The sequence below is a fragment of the Dipodascopsis tothii genome (genome assembly GCF_038497935.1).
Source record: "Dipodascopsis tothii strain CBS 759.85 unplaced genomic scaffold V1510scaffold_36, whole genome shotgun sequence".
Classification (NCBI taxonomy): domain Eukaryota; kingdom Fungi; phylum Ascomycota; class Lipomycetes; order Lipomycetales; family Lipomycetaceae; genus Neoaidaea; species Neoaidaea tothii.
Window position 1 is genome coordinate 111,003 of NW_027118020.1, and position 11,909 is coordinate 122,911.

Sequence of the window (11,909 nt, forward strand, 5' to 3'; positions counted from 1 at the left end):
CGCGTACCCCTTCGCCGCCCTGATCTGGGCTGCCGCAGCTGGCGTCGTCCTGCTACCGCTGACCGTGTCCAAGCGCTCATGCACGGCCGCAGATAGAGATGCGGCCAGCAGTCCATATCACGTGATTTCCGGAATGGGTGTGGCGATCGCAGGTCCCCTCGGTTCCGTTGCCGAGTAGCCCCAGACAGTATAGTCAGGGTCCCTGGCGATGAGAACGGAAATTTACGTACCGCTGGATCGGCTGGGATGATGTGGGGATAGCCTTATTGAAGCATCAGGAACGCGTTGATCAGGATAAACGGGTATCCGTAATCGGTCACCGTGGCGTGACGTCGTGGGTTAGCAATCCACCAGGAAGGAAGGCATGACGGCAACGGTTGGACCGCGGGCCTACGCACAACCGAAAGCGCCCGTTGGCACGGCCAGACAACCCGCAGCTACCGGCCTACTGTGGGCCCAGCTGCAGCGGACCGCAGAAATTTGGAACATCATATATCTTATTACTCACTACTAAACACATTTTTGCGTACAAACGAGAGGAGGATTAAGCAAAACAGTAAAAATCTACGAAACCCAGATTGCTTTTATAACCCGTACATAATCCGATTGAAGAAAGAGTAGAGTAAGAGGAGATCGTGTATGCATGGCGCGCGACCAGCGGACCGGCCGCGCGCCTCTTCCCGCATCCAAAAGTAACCAGAAGAGAGCCAAAATATACCAAAAGATCAGCTGGGCGGTATGCTCGTTGCTCGTGCGCATCCAACTGAAGGCCCGGTATGCATTGATCAGACGAATAGAAGAACCCAAAGCACAATACAAGTACACCATATATCAAGAAAACAAAAATACATAAACACGTAAGGCAAAACGGCAAGAGCAACAAACGGTCGTAGAGACAGCGAAGTGCTGCCACCGGCAAACCGGGCCGGCGGTAGCCAGAGAGAGGGCGCCTCAAGGTATTCATTAGATAGGCGATGCGGTAGCTTTTTGGTTTCGCAAATATGCTGACGACGAAGTCGGGAGGTGTGCCTGCCGAGACCGGACAGGCGCATGCAGCTTAGTGGGTCGAGTGGCCGCGGTGATACTTGAGCCCGTTGAGGTTCTTGTAGCGCTTGCCACAGACTTCGCATCGATACGGCTTGTCCTTCTCGAGACCGGGATAGTCCGGGTAGGCAAACTCGCTATCGGGCGAGATAACCGTGTAGGTGCCGTCGTCGTTTTGGTGCAGGATCTGGTTCTGGTGACCATGCTGGCGATGGTACTTAAGGCCGTTCTGATTTTTATACGCCTTGTCGCAGCCAATGACCGGGCACTTGAACGGCTTGTCGTCGCCCATAGAGTCCATCACGTAGAGGTGACGGGCCGGATCGTCGATGCACATCTCGTCCTCCTCCTCGTCCATCATCATGGGCGTGCCAGCCTCAGACGGCTCAGGCGAGAGGAAGACCTCGTTGGTCGAAACCGCCTCAAAGACCTGGACCGGCCGCGACGCCGTGGCGTTGAAGATAGGCTCCGCCGGCGGCGAGGGCGAGATGTGCGCCTCCTCGTAATGCTGCAGAAGGTCATGCAGCGTCGGCAGCTGCTCTCCACAGCAATTGTAGTCTTTGCAAAAGTTGGCCTCAAGCTTGGTCAGGTACGACCCCGAGTGAATTGAGGGCGACATGTTCATGGTCGAGCCGACGACAAAAGGAGAATTGCTCATCATAACTCTGCAAGTTCGTTAGCAAATGCTCAGTCCAAGCGAACCGCGTCGTGGGTGGCGTATGCGCGACGCGGCTGTGGGGAGTTCTCGCCACCCGAGAGCGCCGGGTTAGCCGGGCGGAGCAGGCCACCTCCGAGGAGGCCGAGCCAGAGATCGGTTGTTCGATCAAACCGGCTCAGTCACCTATTTCGGAGCACGGTCCAGGTTGCCACCCGGCGTCACCGGTAATCACCGGAGACCCCCGACAGGGGGCCGACGCGACTTCTCCACATGACATCCGTAGCCGCGGGGCCGCGGAACTGTCAGGCGCATGACCAGGGGAAGCTATTCCCGCCGATCGCCACCGCCAGAGCTCCGGGTCCCCGCAGCCGGTACTTCCGGCAAGAGCACTTACTCGTCTTTGAGCCACGAACCAACGGAAACACCGCCCCACGAGACACCTCCCATTCCCTGGGAGTGCGCCACCGATTCACGGCGGAAGCGGTGCTGTGGCCGCTGGTAAGAAATATCAATGGGTGCCGGCATGATCATCGAGGCGGCGGGGCCGAGTTCGTCGGCGGGCGGATCAGGCGCAATATCTGAGCGTGTACGCACGCTTGATCTCCAGGTCAGGTCGTAGGCAGCCGGCGGATCTGGCAAGCCTGGAAAGAGCGCTGGGTTTCGCGGTTGAGGATGACAGGTGTTATATAATTGCCGTCGGCGGATATCCCAAAGCTTCGAATCTGCTGTTTCGTTGCCTTCGTTTAATCCGCACACTTTCGCTTTCGCAGGCTATTTCTGCTTTGGGCCGCACACTTCCCAGTCCTGTGTGGCCCGGTACGGTTATATTATATTCAAATGCTGAGCTTCTGCTTTGCACAGGCTTGCATACACGCCAGGGCACTTCCAAGAGACACGAAATAGGAGGACGCACAAATAATAAATACTTGTTTTACTTGGGCGAGATCCTGGGTGACGGCGTCTGGAAGGAAAGTGGAAATGCACATATCAGGTTTGGGACGTAGTGCGAAATCACAAAGCGAATCTGGATGCAGCGTGCAGATGCGGAATAGGGAACTTGAAAAGATAATATTAGCCGTAAGTATGAGCAGGAAATTATAGAGCTTGCCTAGTATGGAAATTAAACCCAACACTAGTGGATTGAGGACCTAAACGCTGCGCCGCACGACACTTGCGGCACAAACACTTACAAAATTTATTATTTGCGCTGCGCCAATGACGGCTAGCGTGTGTGGCGCGCAGTGTGCATTAGCGCAGCTGGGCACCTTACCCGGCAGGGTGGCGCCGCGGGGCACGACACGGCGACGTCGTGTAGGCCGGTGCTACCGATGGCAGGGTCTACGTGCCTTTGAGTCGGCGATCGCGGTGATCGTGGCGCGGTGGACCGCGGTACCGCAGCAAGAGCGGTGACGACCGGCAGGAGCGGTCCCAGGAGGTGCCGGCACTGTTCGGATTTCCCGAACAGGCATGTTGGGTGAGGTTTGAGCAGGGCGCTAGCCTGTCTGCGCTCGTACTTCGGACAGTTTTCGTTAACATGCCACAGCGTTAGCCGGCCAGGCTGGAGGTTCAATGACTACGGCTAGCCGTCGGATCGGCTCGCCGGCTAGAACACGCATAGCTAGCGGCTTCCTGGCCGACAGTAGCTGGCCCTTAGCCTCTCCGCCGTCTGCAGTAGTCACACGACGACACATTGGGCATAGAGTTTGCCGTGACGACGTCGCTGCAACGTTGCGTTTACCTTTGCGAGAGAGGCCCGGACGCCAGACGGCGCCCCAAAGCGGCCGGGTGTGGCAACGCCGCGGTCCGATAGCTGACAGTAGGGCGGACGCTGTGGGCAAGCAGCGGGGCGATCGTGGGGAGCAGGGGTGCCGCAAGCGTGTCTGGGGCTGTGGGGCGGCGGCCGCTCGGCGAACGGGGGTTGTTTGTTGCCGGGCAGCCGCGGCCGCCGCGGGAGTCTGCTCGGCGTTGCCTGTCATTGCGGCCGTTGTTGCTACGACGCGCTCACGCGGTCCGCGCCGCCGACGCTGCCGCGGCTGTGTAGCGGCTGTCGCAGCGGCAGCGTACGCCAGGAGCCGCAAGAGAGCCGCATTGACGCGCAGCTTACACGGCGTCGCGGCGAAGCCCCCTCTGCCCGCCTCCCCCCCGACCGCCGGACACGGCCTCGTGGGACTTTGTGGGCAGCAGCCCGCCAACGACAATTGGGTTTCCGGCCTGGACTTATGCGGGCTCGTACTACTTGTCCATGTAGTGTTCTACGTTCCTTACTTTAAAAGTTAGAGCAAAACTCTATTTTACGACTTCCGTACGGGCAGAGACTGCTTCACCATCTGTAGCTAGATCATGCCTAAGGTGCATGTGCATGCGTCTGGCCGCGCAGTACGCCTGCGCATGCAGGCTGTAGGTCGCACCAGATCGGCCCATTCGCCTGCCTACTGGCGCTCCACAGCGCCCCTGTTTAACATTACCTCGCCCATGGTTTGGCAGCGTCGCCGATGGGAGGCACTAGCCTTGCCGACCTAGCGCCGGGCCGATGCTACTCGGCTTGCCGTCGCAGTGTCGTAGTCTCTGTAGTCGCCGTAGTTGCCGCGGCCATGAGACCGCCAATCGCGGGGAGACTGCAGCTCGTCACAGATCTGCAAGAGGCCCTGAGAGAGGGGCCAGACCGTGCGATCAAGTAGTATCGCGCGGCGCTGGACGGTGCGGCCGCGCGCGCGACCGCAGCCGCAGCTCGCTCCGCTGCCCGCCCCGCTGCCTACGCCCAGCCGCCCACCACGGTGGGTACGCGTACCGAGCTGGCGGCGCCTCAGCTTCAGCCGCCGCCGAGTCCGTCCGTCCGTAATCCGGCGGTCCCGCCGCGCGGACCCGCTCCGGACACATTCATGTCGGGTCCTGCAAGATGGTTTGCGCCAACGCACATGCATGCACGCTTGCGCATGAGACTGTTTGATGCTGTATCCACCTGCAGACGTACGCATCGCGCAGTCCTCCCGAGACTGGCCGTCACGACTGCTCCGATCTGCGCCGGCCATCTGGGCCGTGTCGCACCAGACACTCGCGCCGACCAAGCCGGCGGCTCGCGCAGCCCGCAGCCGCGTCTCCTGCGCGTGTCGGCACACGCGGCCGTTCACGCGAGAGCTCGCATAGAGTTTGACGTCGGAAAATAGGCTGCGGCTAGCTAGAGTCTGTTTGCCGGCCGTCTAATTCTGCCCACGCAAGTGCGCATTACTTCACTGGGAATCGTCCGGCGGAGGTTTGTGCAGCCAACCAGCGTGCGCCGAAATAAGCTGCGCGTCCGCCGCTAGCCGGCTGTAGCTCAACTCGATGTCATTACCGGCCGCCGCGCGCGTCCTACGGCGTTGTCAGGGTCCGCGAGGCCCAGACTGTCTAGTCAGCCCAGACCGTCGGATTCTGCGCCCGCGCCGAAGTTTGCTCGCAGATGCCGGCGCGGCCGTAGTAGCCAGCCGGACCGGAAATTGGGCTCGGCGCTCTTGGCCCAGCTACTCAGGGATCTGTTCCGGTAGCCGGCAGCGCCGCAGGCCCGGCGCGAGCCCGATTGCTCGTCCGCCCAGATACTAGACCTGGCCCAGCTTTCGGGTCGCCGAGCTAGCAGGCCGGTTCGTGCGCCGAAATTGCCTACACCAGCGTGCCGGCCTCTTACGCTCGGCTCCGGCCTGGCTAGCATCTCAGCGCAGGCTAGCGCAGTCTAGCCTGCGGCCGTACTCGCCGTCAGCCGAGACGGGGAGCGCAGGGGTCGCCGTTGGCCAGTCCGCCGGCGAAGATTGCTGTCGACGCGGTCTGGTTGGTCGGTGTAAGGGCTCCATGCGAGCCGGATACCTCCTGGCGGTGGCCGCCGAGCAACGCGCAACGGGCGTGCCTGGCAGGAGTCTGCACGCGACGCAGGGGGGTCGGGGGCCCACTGGCCGCGCATCTGCAGACCAGGCGAGACTGAGTCTGCGCTAGCTGCGCCGCGCGAGCCTGCGGCGGGTGGGCGAGAGTGCGGGCGAGCAGCCGCACCGCGTGCGGCGCTCCAGCGCCCCCTGGCCCCCCTTGGGAACGCCGCACTGCGTGCGGCGCGGTCCCACCGCGCTGACACATCGTTGTCGCCCAGACGGGCCCGGCGGCGCGCACGGCCTTCTCCGCTCGCCCCAGCCACGCACCGCCCCGCACGCATGCAGCCACCGACGGCACGGCCAGCCACGCGCGCGGCCGTAGCCGCGCCTAAGACAGGCACCGCCCGGCGGGAGCACCGCCACGAGCTGCGGACAGACAGACACCAGCCGCACACGTAGCTTCATTGGGCGATGTTGCGCTCCAGAACAGCGGCCGCACCCAACTGCACCGCCACAGCTCGGTATCTAGACTGTCGATTATCAAAGACCCAGCGGCACCACACCGTTCTCCAACTCTCGTCGGACCCTCTGTCGCCGCCATTTCCACCCTTCGCGCTCAGTCTCGACAGGCATCTCTCGGCCGGTCGTCCCTACAAGCTCCGGTAGCTTCGTTCAGCATTGAAGACGTGAGCTAGCCACTAGTCCGCGCATACCGTCGTCTGCAGTTCGCTTGCAAGCTTTGTCCCCGCCCGTCTCGATGGATTTCGCGCCCTACCAGAGTGAGGAGCCGTCGGTGTCGCGCCCGATGAACGGTGCTGCGTCGTACGTGCCGCCGCCTGTGCGCAAGGCCAGCGTCCCGCCGTCGCCGCCGCAGCAGCCGCCGCCGCCGATGTACACTGCGGCGCCACCGGAGGACGTCTACCCGACGGGCTACTCGTCGTCGCCGGTCAACGACGGAACTGAGTACCCGCTGAACCAGTACGAGACGTCGCTGCCGTTCAGGTAAGTGCGAATAGCGTGCCTGCTGACGTTAGACTGGACTGGTCGGCCGCGCTGACGTACGTGTCGCTGCCGCCCGTCGGCTCGGTGTTCATGCTCATCTTCGAGACCAAGAGCGACTACATCCGGTAGGTGCGCGCCGGTCGCAGTGACTTACAAGCAGCTTCCATGCGTGGCAGGCGTCGCTCCTGTTTGCGCCGATCATCATCATCTTCATTATTCTGTCGTTCTCGACGTTCCTGTCGTGGGTCATTTTTGGCATCTACGTCATCATGGCGCTGTTTCTGGCGTTCAAGGCGTACCGTGGCGCCGACAGCCTTGACCGGCTCGAGCTGCCGTTCATCGGCAGACTGGCGTCGGACTGGGTCGACTCGGAGTAAAATGTACCATAACCGCGACCGAGACCGCGACCGAGGCCGCGCCTCGGTGCGTAGCGGGGCGGCAAGGTGCGACGCCGGTCGCCCGCCGCCATTCACGACTGGATTTTTTGTTTAATGCTGGGGTTGGACTGAGGACACTGCGGTGCCAATAGACTATCATACAAACTAGCCGAAACGCTCGCGCGCGAGCGCCTTGAGCATCTCGACCGTGCGCTTCTCGCGCTCCTGTAGTTTCTCCCAGCGCTCACGGCGGGCAGCGTCCTGCTCCTTGAAGCGCTCCTCGCGGCGCTGGCGGCGCTGGGCCTCGCGCTCGGCCTGCTTGGACAGTACCTTGGGCGCGACGTTGGTGTCGAGCTGGGCAGACTGGCCGCCGAAGAGCTCGTCGTCGTCGATGGCGTCCATGGTGTCCCCCCGCTCGACGGCCTGCTGGCGGCGGTAGTCGTTCTGCAGCTTGCGCGCCTCCTGGGCGCGCGTGACCGAACGCTCGGGACCGGCCCGGGTCAGGTTCTCGAGCGTGTCGATCGCGCGCGCCTCCTGTTCGGCTAGCTGCTGCTTGCGGACGCGGCGGGCCATGGCAGCGTCGAACGTGGCGTCGTCGGCGTCGGCCTGTGCGGGGTCTGCCGGCCGCATCAGGCCCGGCGGAGGCAACGGGCCCACGATGTCAGATTCGTCCGAGCTGGTGTCGGCGTCGGCCGCGGGCGCGGCGCCAAGACCGTCGAGGAACTGGGCGGCGGCAGATTCCGCGCCGCTGGTCCGGCCGGAGGCGTCCTTGGCGTGCGGCTCGGTCACAGAGTCACGGGTCGGATCACAGACCGCGTCTGGGTCCGGAGCGGTGTCTCGGTCGTGCGTCCGGACCGTGTCCGCGCGGGGCCGGACCGGGTCCGCGTTGTGTCCACGGTCCGCATGCGGCCGGTCGCGCTCGCTGTGTCGGCCGTGTCTGTCACTGTGCCGGTCGCTGTGCCGGTCGCCGCGCTCGCCGTGGCGCGCGCGCCGCTCGGGGCTGTGGCTGCCGTGGCTGCGATGGCTGCGATGACCGTGTCGGTCGCTCCGGTCGCTCCGGTCGCGCCGGTCGCGGGCGTGCCGGTCGTGGCCGCTCGCGCGGCGATCGCTGCTGCTGCTCTGTCGGTGACCGCCGTCGTCGTTCCTACGGCCGTCGTCGTCGTGCCTGCGGCCGGCGTCGTCGTGCCTGCGGCCATCGTCGGCGTCTCTGCGGGCGTGCGCGTGCCGGCCGCCGTCGCGCCGATCCGGCGATCGGCTGCGGCGGCGGGCGCGCTCGCTTGGCTCGCTTCGCGCAGGCGAGCGTCTGCGGTCTTCGGTCATGCTGTCACAGTAGCAGCGCCGTCGATGCCGTGGGCGTGCAATTTTTCTCGAAGGTGCGGAGCGTCACGGCGCAGCCACGTGCCTTGAACTTTTTCCTATTCGGGCAATTCACGATATTCCCAATTCCCAACGGCTTTAGCGACGCCGTCTGCGGCCGATGACGAAACGGCCAATCTCGCATGCTTATCAGCCAAGCCATCTGTCACAGACCTACCCCAGGCCGTTTTCCTGGTGTGCATCGCAAACCCAGCCCAGGATGATTGTTCTACGCGCGTTGGTAGCCGCGCTCGCGTCGACGGCGGTGCTGGCCGGCCAGTACGTGATCAAGTACGACCCTGAGCACAGAGACGAGAGCGGGCCGGCGCACGCGCTGCAGAAGCACCAGCCCGCGGTGACGGTGCCGCAGGTGCCCGTGGGCAGGATCGCGATCATCGGCGCGGGCGCTGGCGGCGCGTCTGCGGCGTACTACCTGCAAAAGTTCACCAACTTCACGGCATTCAACATCACGGTGTACGAGCGCAACGAGTACGTCGGCGGCCGGAGCACGACGGTGGACGTGCACGGGGACGCGCGGTGGCCGGTCGAGCTGGGGGCAAGCATCTTTGTGAAGGAAAACTACAACCTGATGGCGGCGGCAGAGGACCTGGGCCTGACGGTGCAGACGACGGCGCTGGGCCGGGGCAAGCCGCAGAGCGTCGACGAGGAGCCGGCGCCGACAATGGGCCTGTGGGACGGCCACGAGATCCTGTACACGCTCACGGGGAGCATGTGGACGACGGTGCCGAAGATGCTGTGGCGCTACGGCGCGTCGATCGTGCGGGCCAAGCTGGTGACCAAGGCCGCCGTGGGCAAGTTCCTGCGGCTGTACAAGGAGGACTTCCCGTTCGACCTGACCGAGTTCGCTGCGCGGACGGGGCTGGTCAACGCGACCGGCGAGTACACGCGGGCGTACATGGACGCGCACGGCGTCGGGTCCAAGTTCACCGAAGAGTTTATTCAGGCGGCGACACGGGTATGTGCGGCGGCGGCGGCGCTGACGGCAGGTCAACTACGCGCAGAACGTGGGCGGCATCCACGCGCTCGAGGGCATGGTGTGCCTGATGGCGGACTCGGGCTTCCAGATCGAGGGCGGCAACTGGCAGATCTTTGAGGCGATGCTGGGGTACGCGCGGGCGGACGTGCGGCTGAGCACTCACGTGCACTCGGTGCGCCGCACGGCGCGCGGCTGGCGCGTGTCGACGTCGGGAGTTCTCGGAGCGCGCGCCGAGGAGTACGACCACGTGATCGTGGCCGCGCCGCTCGGCCAGACCGGCATCGGCGGCATCGGCGCGGACGTGCGCACGCCGCCGTACATGAGCGTGCACGTCACGCTGGTCGCGACCGACAAGCCGCTGAGCCGCAAGTACTTCCGCACGTCCGGCGACGTGCCCACGGTCGTGCTGACGACGCTGCCGGCCAACCGCCGGGACATGCCGCCGCTGTTCAACTCGATCTCGGTCGTGCGGTACATCGCCGAGCGCGACGAGTACGTGTACAAGATCTTCTCGCTCGTGCGGCTCACCCGGCGGTACCTGGAGCTGCTGCTCGAGCCCGGCGCGAACGTGACGTGGACCCACCAGAAGGTCTGGGAGGCGTACCCGAGCCTGGCCGTGGCGACCGAGTTCACGCCGTTTGCGCTCGAGCCCGGCCTGTGGTACCTCAACGGCATGGAGCAGTTCATCAGCACCATGGAGACGTCGAGCCTCGCGGGCGCCAACGTGGCCGCGCTCATCGCCGACGGCTACAACACGACCGCCATGGTCGTGCCGTAGCTACTGCAGCAGCCGGCGCTCCTTTTGCTTGAGCTTTTCCTTCTGGTAGAAATCCATCACGCTGTTCCTCTTCTCGTTGGTCTTGCGGGCGATCGTCGACACGATCTTGCGCGTGGCGCGCGTGCGCGCGGACGCCACCGGCGACGGCAGGATCGACTCCTGCGAGACGTCCGTGTCCGCGCGGGTGGGCATGCGTAGCCCGTGCACGTGCCGGCCGAGGCAGTACGTCCAGAACGCGTAGACGGCCGTGTGGACGGCGATCGAGACGTCGAGCATGAGCAGCGCCCGCGACTGCAGCGTCAGCCAGCCGAGCTTGGCCCCCGACACGATCTTCTTCTCCATGGCCGAGATCACGCCGCCGCGGATGTCCTGCAGCCGCGAGGCCGTGCCCTTGCCGGTGACGAACCACTCTTCGTCGAACGGATCGAGCACGTGGAAGACCGACTTCCACCCGTTGGAGTTGCGCCACAGCTCCGAGACCGTGATCTGGCCGTGCCAGACGTCTTTCTCGACCAGATCGCCGCCGGCGGCGACCTGCTCGACCACCGTGAGCTCGATCACGGTCGCGCCCGGCGCGCATTTGATGCGCATGACCGGCACGAGCGAGTTCTCGACGTACGACCGCAGCGCGGCCTGGTCCGCCGGCGTCAGCTCGTCCGTGGACAGCCGCTCGCGCAGTGGCGACACCGGCACGCCGTCCGTCGGCAGCGGCGGCAGCGGCCGGCTCTTGGCCGGGCTTGCCGGGCCCTTGGTGGGACTGGGCGGGCCCTTGACCGGGCTCGCCGGGCCGGCCCGGTTCGTGCTCGTCGGCTCCAGCTCGGCATCCGGGATCGCGTCGTACCGGTGCACGAGCAGCGTCATCTCAAAGCCGGCGTGCGCTGGCAGGCTCGGCGCCCGCGCGTCCGCCCTGCCCGCGCCGTCCGCCGCTTCGGTCTCGGGGCCGGGCCGGATCTGCACATAGTAGCTCGGCCCGACCGGGTCGTCAAAGTGCTTCTCGTTCGGGTTCGTGGCCAGGTACAGATCCGTGTCGCCGTTCTTGAGGATGTGGTACCTCAGGCTCTCGGGCAGCGGCTCCATGGTTGCTGCGGCCGGCTGCGTCGGCTGCCGCTCTTTATGCCTGCTCGTGGGCTGTACGCGGGCGGTGCAGTCCAGCTGACCCCTGAGTGTCATAAATAGAAGTCGGGTAAACACTGGCGCTGTGGCCGAGCGGTTAAGGCGAGAGATTAGAAATCTCTTTCCCTCTGGGAGCGCAGGTTCGAGTCCTGCCGGCGTCGTTTTTGCTGCGTGCGGCTGCGGCTGCGGCTGCGGCTGCGACGTGCGGCTGCAGCGTAGGCGTGCCGTGTCGGCCCGGTCTGTCTGTCTACGCTCCCTGTTTGTCCCGCGAGAGCGCTTGGCGGCTACATGCGGCTATATGGTCTGCCACACGACTCATCGTCTGCCACACGCGACACAGCAGGCCCACGCGGTACAGCGTGCCGCGGGCGGGTTCTGTCGAGGCACATGGGCGGCGGCTATATGTGGCTATATGGATGCCGGCGGACAGCTACCCCTGACGGAGTCGCCGGTGGCGGTGCAACGAGCCTCCGGCGGCGACTCCGTCGAGGGTGGCTGCCCTTCGGGCAGAGCATGCCGCTGTGGCGCATAGCCGCAGGCCGCCCGCAGGGCGCACCCTCGACGGAGTCGCCGCCGGAGGCTTGCCAGTGGCAGTGCAAGGAGCCTCCGGCGGCGACTCCGTCGAGGGTGGCTGCCCTTCGGGCAGGCCATATAGCCGCTGTGGCGCATAGCCGCAGGCCGCCCGCAGGGCGCACCCTCGACGGAGTCGCCGCCGGAGGCTCGCCAGTGGCGGTGCAACGAGCCTCCGGCGGCG

The 11,909-nt window shown here is 64.8% G+C and overlaps 6 protein-coding genes and 1 non-coding gene across 7 annotated transcripts; 4 read left to right on the forward strand and 3 right to left on the reverse strand.

Annotated features, from left to right (window-relative positions):
* Nucleotides 1-1,057: 1,057 nt before the first annotated feature.
* V1510DRAFT_369707 (uncharacterized protein) lies at nucleotides 1,058-2,227 on the reverse strand (the record flags this gene model as incomplete). The annotated part of the gene is made up of 2 exons (XM_066931401.1): nucleotides 1,058-1,709; nucleotides 2,097-2,227. The coding sequence occupies 2 exons, from the start codon at nucleotides 2,225-2,227 to the stop codon at nucleotides 1,058-1,060; spliced, it is 783 nt and encodes a 260-aa protein (XP_066787030.1).
* A 500-nt stretch (nucleotides 2,228-2,727) lies between these two features.
* V1510DRAFT_248627 (uncharacterized protein) lies at nucleotides 2,728-4,106 on the forward strand. Its single transcript, XM_066930577.1, has 2 exons — nucleotides 2,728-3,176; nucleotides 3,246-4,106. Exons 1-2 carry the CDS (start codon nucleotides 3,170-3,172, stop codon nucleotides 3,977-3,979), a joined length of 741 nt encoding a protein of 246 aa, XP_066787031.1. The 5' UTR covers nucleotides 2,728-3,169; the 3' UTR covers nucleotides 3,980-4,106.
* A 1,778-nt stretch (nucleotides 4,107-5,884) lies between these two features.
* On the forward strand, nucleotides 5,885-7,079 carry V1510DRAFT_422485 (uncharacterized protein). The gene is made up of 3 exons (XM_066934793.1): nucleotides 5,885-6,534; nucleotides 6,567-6,659; nucleotides 6,695-7,079. Exons 1-3 carry the CDS (start codon nucleotides 6,290-6,292, stop codon nucleotides 6,909-6,911), a joined length of 555 nt encoding a protein of 184 aa, XP_066787032.1. The 5' UTR covers nucleotides 5,885-6,289; the 3' UTR covers nucleotides 6,912-7,079.
* V1510DRAFT_422488 (uncharacterized protein) lies at nucleotides 7,015-8,259 on the reverse strand. Its single transcript, XM_066934794.1, has 2 exons — nucleotides 7,986-8,259; nucleotides 7,015-7,829 (listed from the first exon to the last, which is right to left on the reverse strand). The coding sequence occupies exons 1-2, from the start codon at nucleotides 8,229-8,231 to the stop codon at nucleotides 7,077-7,079; spliced, it is 999 nt and encodes a 332-aa protein (XP_066787033.1). The 5' UTR covers nucleotides 8,232-8,259; the 3' UTR covers nucleotides 7,015-7,076.
* On the forward strand, nucleotides 8,206-10,114 carry V1510DRAFT_422490 (Prenylcysteine lyase-domain-containing protein). The gene is made up of 2 exons (XM_066934795.1): nucleotides 8,206-9,243; nucleotides 9,275-10,114. Exons 1-2 carry the CDS (start codon nucleotides 8,389-8,391, stop codon nucleotides 10,040-10,042), a joined length of 1,623 nt encoding a protein of 540 aa, XP_066787034.1. The 5' UTR covers nucleotides 8,206-8,388; the 3' UTR covers nucleotides 10,043-10,114.
* V1510DRAFT_404858 (uncharacterized protein) lies at nucleotides 10,099-11,119 on the reverse strand (the record flags this gene model as incomplete). The annotated part of the gene is made up of 2 exons (XM_066932288.1): nucleotides 10,099-10,111; nucleotides 10,143-11,119. The coding sequence occupies 2 exons, from the start codon at nucleotides 11,117-11,119 to the stop codon at nucleotides 10,099-10,101; spliced, it is 990 nt and encodes a 329-aa protein (XP_066787035.1).
* A 115-nt stretch (nucleotides 11,120-11,234) lies between these two features.
* On the forward strand, nucleotides 11,235-11,316 carry V1510DRAFT_t243. The gene has a single exon. It is a non-coding gene; the product is annotated as a tRNA-Ser (tRNA).
* The last annotated feature ends 593 nt before the right edge of the window (nucleotides 11,317-11,909 follow it).

Bases quoted from the DNA above. Each gene is read 5' to 3' on its own strand.
- V1510DRAFT_422485 (XM_066934793.1), top strand. From the start codon at position 6,290: ATGGATTTCGCGCCCTACCAGAGTGAGGAGCCGTCGGTGTCGCGCCCG. The intron at 6,535-6,566 runs GTAAGTGCGAAT...TGCTGACGTTAG, and splicing joins GAGACGTCGCTGCCGTTCAG to ACTGGACTGGTCGGCCGCGC. The intron at 6,660-6,694 runs GTAGGTGCGCGC...ACTTACAAGCAG, and splicing joins ACCAAGAGCGACTACATCCG to CTTCCATGCGTGGCAGGCGT.
- V1510DRAFT_422490 (XM_066934795.1), top strand. From the start codon at position 8,389: ATGACGAAACGGCCAATCTCGCATGCTTATCAGCCAAGCCATCTGTCA. The intron at 9,244-9,274 runs GTATGTGCGGCG...CGCTGACGGCAG, and splicing joins TTATTCAGGCGGCGACACGG to GTCAACTACGCGCAGAACGT.
- V1510DRAFT_422488 (XM_066934794.1), bottom strand. From the start codon at position 8,231: ATGACCGAAGACCGCAGACGCTCGCCTGCGCGAAGCGAGCCAAGCGAG. The intron at 7,830-7,985 runs CGCGACCGGCGC...CGACACAGCGAG, and splicing joins GCGGCCACGACCGGCACGCC to CGCGACCGGCCGCATGCGGA.